The sequence below is a fragment of the Olea europaea genome, unplaced genomic scaffold (genome assembly GCF_002742605.1).
Source record: "Olea europaea var. sylvestris unplaced genomic scaffold, O_europaea_v1 scaffold1416, whole genome shotgun sequence".
Classification (NCBI taxonomy): Eukaryota; Viridiplantae; Streptophyta; class Magnoliopsida; order Lamiales; family Oleaceae; genus Olea; species Olea europaea.
Window position 1 is genome coordinate 109,777 of NW_019231691.1, and position 9,103 is coordinate 118,879.

Genomic DNA, 9,103 nt, shown 5'->3' on the forward strand with positions numbered 1-9,103 from the left:
GGGCATCTAAATACAGTTTTGTGTATATCTTCCTCAGCTATATAAATTTGATTGTATCCTGAATATCCATCCATGAATGAATACATTACATGTCCGGCAGTCAAGTCTACTAAAGAATCTACCGTGGGCATTGGATATTCATCTTTAGGTGTGGCTATGTTTAGATTCCTAAAGTCTATGCACACCCTTAGTTTACCATTTTTTTTAATACCGGCACGATATTGGACAACCATTCAACATCGCTCTATCTCTTCCTTAATTTCAGGGAGTACATTAGGAGGGAAACGCCTAGGAGGTTGCCTATGAGGTTTAAAATTAGGCTTGGTTGGTAATCTATGTTCCACCAAATCTCTATCTAAACCAGGCATATGTTCATATTCCCAAGCAAAACAATCTTTGTACTCCTTTAATAAAGCGATTAATTTATCACTAACCTCTTGATCGAGCATTTGGCTGATGAACGTTGGGCGATCTTCTCCTTCATTGCCAATATTCACTTTAATCAGGGGGTCTTGTGCTTGAGCGTATCTAGGCTTGGCAATCCTTATCACTTCATCGTCCAGTTCCCTTGTAGGCACTTCTTCTTCTAAACAATCCACTTTGTCGACTTCTCGGCCAATGCTTTGTTCCAACTCGAACACGACCAATTTGTCTCTCAATACTTTCAAGGCTGCTGCTTCTTTCGTCTTGTCCTTGCATTCTTTATTGAAAGCCATTAATTTGGCTTTGAAGGCCTGAATATCGGTCATTTGTCTTTGTTGCGTACAACTCATTTAAAACTCCTTGATTATTCTTTTGCCAATTACTGGCTCCTCCAGGGCCACTATGTTTGGCCTCATCTGACTGAACATTTTAGTGAGTGCATCCATCGAAAACGGCTCTTCACTCTGCACGACAATCTGAGTTTCTTCTCCATCTTGGACTACTCTGACAGGTCCATAATTTCCTTCGTACATGAACCTTTCCACTGAGTTTGCTTCTGCGACAAAAGGCCTATGATCAGCCTGCACCACCTCTGCTTTGCCCTTGTCATTCCAAAAAATTAGGCACTGATGGAGCGATGAAGGTATACAACGACTTCCGTGTATCCAATCTCTTCCTAATAACACATTGTAACTAGTGGGACCATCTATTACAAAGAAAACTGTGGTCCTAGTAGTTGTTCCTATAGTTATGTCCAATGGCATAGCCCCTTTAGCTGAAGTTGCTCCTCCATTGAAACTTGTCAGGATGACTTTCGTTGGGATCATATCACCTTCTGTCTTTGCGAATTTCCTCATCATCCTAGATGGAATGGTGTTTATAGCTGCTCTATTATCGACAAGCACTTTCGCCATAGGTATGCCGTTAACTAGAGTTTTAACGTACAATGGCCTCAAGTGTTTGGTCAATTTCATGGCTGGTCGCTTAAAAATAACTTTTTCGGCAGCATCTATTTCCACTTCCTACTTGTCCTCTATCGAGTTACCTTTTTGTTATAAGTCAACGTGCAGCATATCGCATTGAGCCTCTATCTTCTGAATTTCTTTTTTACTGTTTTCTAATGCTTCTTCTTCAGTTACCCAACTTGTGGGAGGAGGCATTATTCTTGGAGGTGATCCATACTTTTCAGAGCGAGGCACTCTCTTCTTCCTTTTGGACGTCCCGTACAGCACGTAAAAATCGAAAGAACGCCCAGATGGTTCTCCCAATAAGTCTACTTCACGAACTCCCTCTCAATGTAGTTGCTTCAACAGAGTATTGTACGATACTCCTCTTCTTCTTCTTTCTACTTCCAGATCGATTTCCTCTTCGATGTCTGTCATACCATCATCTTCTTCACCATTGTAGGCCTCTCTAGAAGTTTGGCTTTCTTCATATTCCAACATGCATGCTTCCTCTTCGTTATCCTCCTTCTCTTCTTCTCCCTTCTCTTTATTCTTGAACTCATTCGCTAGTAAATAGTTATTAGCCACGACAGGAGGCAACGTACCAAACTGAATAGTAAGGGGCTGATCTGGATCTTCTCCATCCCTTCTGTCTCGCTCAAACTTCGACCTCCCAAAAGAAATTTCTGGCAATTCTTCCATAGGTTCGCTTGTACCCGTCTCTTCACTGTCATTGAGAACATTTTGATTGGCTGCCTCGAGTAGCCTAGATGCCTTAGGATGTAGCATTCCCTGTTGTTGCCTCATCATTAGCCATAATTCCATTGAAAACGCCTCTGTTGGATCCTAGTCATCTCGTTGAAAGGTATCGCCCTTCCAGCCTTATACTGGAACGAATGCCATACATTTGGTTGGCGAGGTTGTGGTCTGAATGTTCTCCCCTTATTTACTGGCCTGAACTGCCTCTCAAAAGGCGGTCCTTTATAGAACGATGTACCTCGCTCTCTACCAGGCTGAGCGTTTGGGAAAAAACTAGGGCGATGGTGATGCTACCATATCCCTGGTTTCTCTGTATTTGCACTCACTTCTTCTTTGCATCTTGCACATAGGACGTCTTCGTCCTTTTTGGGCTCCTTCCCTTTGATACGTTCAAAGACACTGGGATGTGGTCCAGGGTCTTCTTCTCCATAATTTATAACCAACTTGAATTTTAGCAACTTGTTTTTGAAACCAGACGTCACCATGTTCACTCCAAGTGGCTGTGGAAAAGGATTTTCATCCACTGCCATCTTCCTCTTATCCTCGAATGTAATTCGTCCTTTTTCAATGGCATCCTGTAACACATGGCAAAAAACCAAGCAGTTGTTAGTCAAATGCGACCATGTATTATGCCACTTACAATATTTTTTACCCTTAATTTGTTCAGGGCTTGGCAATTTATGCTTATCGCTCAGCTTTATCTGCTTATCCTTATATAATTTATCAAATATAAGGTCAGCTTTAGTTACATCGAACGATAACGTTCTAACCTTTATGTTTGCATCTTTTATAGGCTCATCCTTGCCCGATGGTCTAGGCTTAGCCATTATAGGACAAGTATACGTGTCTCCTTTACTAATTCGGCCAAACACATTTCGATTTGATCGTAATACTCGTCATTAATGGTATGACCATCAAAATTTGGGTCTCTATAATAAGTCCCCCTGCTAGAATTTTTTATTTGTTCTTCTTCTCTTATTAATCGTTCATACCTAATCACGTTCGCGTTCAATTGGAAAAGATCAGAAAATTCCTTGTCTTGGAACTTCTTCTTCAAATCAAAGCTTAGACAACCTTGAGCGATTTTGACAAACTCATTTTTGGATAAGAGTACAAAACATTTACTTCTTACTGTCTTGAACCTTTGAAGGAAACCTTCTGCCCATTCATTTGGCATTTGACGTAGATTCGCCAAATCGACCAAAATAACTTCAGACTCAGTCTTATAAAACTGAGCGTGGAACAATTTCTCCAATTGTTGCCATGTTTGAACAGAGTTTGCTGGCAAATTGATGAACCAGAAGAAGGCTACTCCTGTTAATGAACTAGGGAACAGTCTCATTTTATGGTAATCAGTTACGTCACCACTTTGCAGTGTGAATCGCCCTATGTGTTCTAGAGTAGACACCTCTCCTAAACCGGTAAAAAATGAGAATTCTGGCACTTTCTACCCTCTAGGCCATGGATATGCTTGGTCTACCCAATCAGGATATAGTTTTGTGTAAATCGGCCTAATGACAGGACGTACTCTAAAAGCCATCTGGTCCTGTACGATTTCCATAATCTAATTCTTCAACATGACGTTGGGGTCATATGGAATTCCTACAGGTTGGTTGACCGGTTGATTTGCTTGAGGCTTGATGTTTGGTCCTTGATTGGCAACAAAGTTACCATGATTTGGGCCATTGTTACCATTAGCCTGAACATTTATTCCATCATTAACATGTGGGGTATTCTGTCCATTATTTAGGACATTATCTCTTACATTTAGGTTACCCCCCAAGTTAGATGTACCAATACCATTATTCTGATTTGGTATTACACCATCCCCCTGACTTGAAGTAGAGGGATCAAAAGGTGGTTCTACCCCTTGATTTGAACTTAGGACTGGGGGATTATGTCCCACAATTGTCCTAGTTTGAAAGTGGTTTGCAAAAGGCACAACTGGCTGACAAATTTGGCCTACTAACTTATTTATTATTTCGTTCAAAGTATTCAGTTGTTTGGCCATGTTGTCATAATGTGCATTCCCATTCTGGGTAAATCTTTTCATATTATGAATATTTCGTAGATTTACCTGTTCAACGACATCTTGTGTGAGTTCTCTGAGTAATGCACGCATGATTCGAGGACTCAACTCTATCATTGGTTCGTAACGACTGTGATTGCTCTGATCCTGTCCATCTGTTCGTGGAGAGCTATGTTGCTCCTCATATTGCTCGATTACAGACTGGACTCCTCTCTGGCTTGCTGCTTCCTTATCGAATTTCTGAGGCATATTGTTTCACCTTTTGTATCTTCAACACCAAATACCAATGTCCCACTGGACGTACCAAATTGTTTCGCGCGGGTTGTCGCTAACAATTAAAAAGGGATCAGACGATTGTGAAAGGAACAAATATTTTGAGACAAAGTCCCAAAAAGATGTGTTTTATTGGCGATGACTTTACAATTGGAATTTAAACAGAATGCCTCCAAGGGACGCAAGCACACGAGTACTGAAAAGAAATGTTTTAAGTCTAAACTAAGGAATTGAAATTACATATTCTCTGTTTGAGAGTGTTTGATTCGGGGTCTTTTGCTCTATGTCTTTTCATCCTTTTATATTCCCTTGATGATCTCTTCGTGATCAACCGCTTAATTGCTTTATAACTGTCAACTTTCTTCATGGTGGTCAACTTATCGTGGAACTGTCGTCCCTAACTGCTGCCACTACTCTTTGTCGTTCAACCGTCTTCAACTGAACATCCTTGAATCGTGGAACGTGATAAGATTACCCAATAACTGCTTCGATAACTGCATTTTTGGATAACCACAACATCTTATGTTTGTTAAGATCCTGGGCGATTCGAAGGTTTGGGTGAGAACAGGGTCATAACTTTGGGCTACTGCAAGGCACTTCATTGGCTCAAATCTTGGACATCTTGCAAGTTTGGATGATGGTGTTACCGCGTTCGTGGGCTTCCACTGCATTCATTGATAACCCTATTCGGGCCTTTATCCTGAATTGCCCAGTTGAGTTTCATTCTTTGGGCTATTCGATTTGTGCTGCACTATTAGCGTGTCAACACTATCTCTCCTACCCAAGCGTACATTTCATAGATATATGTATATATGAAATGAATGACATTAGATTGGTTAAAATCAATACATTAGAATTAGTCAAATGAAGTTAGTTTTATTCTTAATTCTAAAGTCGTAGAATATCTCAAATTTTCTATACCATTAGTTTGAACATAGATTTGAAACGAAACCCCATCATAAGTGGATATATAGATGGGGTCGATTCGGGTGAGATTCCTTGTTCGATTAACATGTAAGATCCCAATTGCCGGTTGAATTATTTTTTAGAAGGGAAAAAAAAGGCTAATCAGTTATTTCTTTGATCGCTTCCAACATTCCAACATTAGCATTAGTGATACGTAAATGTAAATAGTTGTTCAAGTGACTATTCAGAGTTGCTAAAGCTCCTTGTAATGCTTGTCGGAAAATCTGTTGTCGGGTTTGATTAATCAGCCTTTAGTTTCTTCCCTTTCTGTTCTATACTCTAAGTCGTACAAAAAAATAGCAATTGCAAAAATTATTTTTCCGTGCTTCTCAAATAAGTAAAAATTTATTATTTACTCTTGAAATAAAATTAATACGAGGCAGCTCACTTGCACCCCTTTCCCAAGTCAAGAAAGCGACGGTACAACATTCATTGAAATTAAGGAATTTCTTATTAACCAGTTAGCAGAATCCATAAGTTTGAAGTCATAGTTAATCTATTTTTTTTAATTGATTTGTTAATACCTTAATCACATTTTCTCTGTCTAATAATTTGTCCTCTCATGGGTGCTGTTTGGTTGATCTTTATTCTCATTTCCTGCTTATCTTTGACATTTTGTTTACTCAATGATAACAACTAAACGGTGAATTGCTCTCAATGTTGTACAAAGGGGGCCCAGGAATTATGTAAAAATTATAGATTAAAAACTTAAAATTATGGACTAAAAATTATGTGGGCTACTTTGTAAATATCAAAAATTCAGGACATACATGACTTTTATCGACACTTTTAAAAACGAAAAAAAAAATAAAAATAAAATATTATTCATTATATTGTCGGAATTTTTTCAGTATCATACTGCATACCAAACACACATTTAATATCTAAGAAGGGAAGAGAAAGTATAGCCTTCTCTTTGATTCTCCTTCTACCACCTCCCTATACACGAAAACCTTTAAATTTAGCCTATAAGTCATCGCCGGGCTCATAAACAGAAAAATACATCTCCTTCATTTCTTCTATTATTCAATCCTTCAAAAGAAGGCAATCAAGATTTCCAAGGTATGTTTGATATACAATACTAGATACAACCAAATAATATAATGAATAAGATTTAACTTCCTCAACACAATCAGTTCTATCCGATCCACTTTAATAAAAATGCGAGCACTGTTTTATCAAGTAATCTTGCCATGCTACCACCTATCATGTCCAAAACTTCAAGAGATAATACATTATAGCAAATCATTTAAATGAAGGACTTCATCCCGGCAAAAGAAAACCAACGAATCATCAACATGATTCCAGATTATAACCAAAACGAACTATTTTTAATTTAATTTGTCGCACATCAAAGATGAAGACAAGGAAATTTGTAACACTGTTGTAATGAAGTGCAAATAATGTTTCTGCAAAGACAACGAAAGCTAATTAGTATATGTAATTTGTAAATAAACTCCAAAAAGTGTTCTATAAGTATCAATCATCTTTTTGAGATGCTGCATGGAACTCAAAATTAGTCCCTTAATTTCATAATGACATTATCTTTTGTACATCTAGTACTAATAACAAATCATCTTGAGAAAAAAATAATAAATAAAAAAGAAGGGAGAACCACGATATACTGCCCATATACGAAAGGACACAAGTTAGGACAACATAGTACTTATTTGACATCATTCACAAAATCAATCCATAACATTATGGGAAGTGTTGCTTATTCCAGACATCGAAAAGAAATACACTTATTCTTGGTAAAGGATTTTCTATGCCCAAAAAGGATTTGCTCATCCCACATTACCCAACGGGGCAAAATAGAGATGATATTACTCAGTGGTGTAGCGTCCAGGATGATGCTGGTTTGCCTATTTGTCTGAATAGTTAAACAAGCCAATGACTCTGGCCTGATATTTCAGTGATATGTTCCTGGAGTAATTAATCAGCTTATTTTTTGGCCAAAGTTATCTAACTATGAGAAGGGAAGATGCAGTCTAAATGTATTTGAAAGGAACAAGAATGTCAAACCTTCAAAAACATGAGCTATGAGCTTTTTCCTGATTGCTTATCATGATCTCTCCAGGGATTTAGAGCTTCTCTAACGGCCTGAGCTTCGGGAGAATTCTCCCAAGCCCTCTTCTCCGACTCAAGAACTGTCACTTTGTCATCTGCTCAAATCCAAATATAAAGGCAAATAAGGATACAGACCAGAGTTATAATACTCTCTAAAAACCAAAAAATGAATACGAACTTGACAAAAGAAGCATATCGCAATTTCAGAAATTTAAGATGCTTAAAATGATAACCGAAGCTCATGATGTAACTGTATATGGCGAGGATGCATCCGGACTACCGTAGGAAAGCCCACCACTGCTAGAGACTCATTGGAGAATGTTCATTCATTTTCATTGGTCATATAATGAGGAGTACAGATACTCCACAAAATGAAAACTTTTGCGCACACACGCAGCTCAACATAGAAAACCAAAATCTAGGCAATATGTATCAATAACCAATACCATATACAATGTTATTCATCATAAAGGGAAGTCAACTGCAATTCTAATTCTTTTAATTTGATTTAATTTATTGATTTCAGTTGTTAACTTTACATTTTGCATTCCAAATCTTGAATAGAATATACTTAAACTCATAGTCTATAGAACACATGAAAACCCAACAAAAATGGAAACCCACGAATCGACTCACACAAAAAATTTCAGTAAAAGCATTTCATCATCTTCAAAGAGACGACAGTAGCATGAAATTGGGGCCTCGAGATTGATTTTGATTATTATTATTTTTTTCAACTTTTCTTATTTCAATACCTGGGAGCAATTCCTTGCTCCCAATCATAAAATCAATAAACTCCTATTTTGACCGTTTAGCCGAACTGTGCATATAAAATAAACCTAATCCTCCTTTAAGAACTCGCATACACAGAAAACAGTAGAAACTGAGTAATCAGCAGATTTAATTACAATACAAAATGGGGCTTTATTAATCCATTAAAACTGACAAGTAAACCACCGTAAAACAGATATGAATCTATCTGATTCAGAAGGGAAGAACTTGCATCAGTATCTCAATTTCAATTCAAACATGGGTCTGACAAGTAAACCACCATTAACATGTTAGAGAACGATAATTAAAAATCTGGAATGAGTAAAAAATCGAAAAAAACAGAGTGAGAAGGAGGGCTCTCACACAGAAGCCAGTTTTGATCATGAAGAATTCCATGGAACCCCCAATCGTGGCTGAAACTAATGCAATCTTCAAGTACCAATCTAGAAACTTCATTGTCTGCAACCCCAAATCAAAAGCAGTTTCAAGAATTTTAGTGGGGAAGGGTTGAAACAACTCTTGATGAACAATTATATTTAATTATTAATTTAGGAGGAAAGTTTCAATGCCAATCAATCCACTATAACAAGTCATATCATGTTGAGAAATGGGTTAGATTAGGGTTTAAGAGTTGTAATAAACACACGTGTTTTTTATTTTGACACTTTTATTACTGGTTGGTAGGGCACATTTTCTCCTCTTTGAAATCACATTGTATTGCTTTTGTTTGGGAGAATAGAAAAGATACTACAATAGAGCTTCCAATCATGGGCATAGAGAACTCCCCTACTCATATGCATGGCAAGATTGCTTATGATGTATTTAATGTACTTTATCGGAAGTGCACTAACGATGTTCCATATATAAG

At 37.7% G+C, this 9,103-nt stretch overlaps 1 protein-coding gene across 1 annotated transcript; it reads right to left on the bottom strand.

Annotated features, from left to right (window-relative positions):
- Positions 1-6,382: 6,382 nt before the first annotated feature.
- On the bottom strand, positions 6,383-8,775 carry LOC111375811 (the record flags this gene model as incomplete). The annotated part of the gene is made up of 2 exons (XM_022998712.1): positions 6,383-7,559; positions 8,601-8,775. Coding segments are annotated over 2 exons (300 nt in total), but the record flags the coding sequence as incomplete, so codon positions are not given.
- Positions 8,776-9,103: the final 328 nt, after the last annotated feature.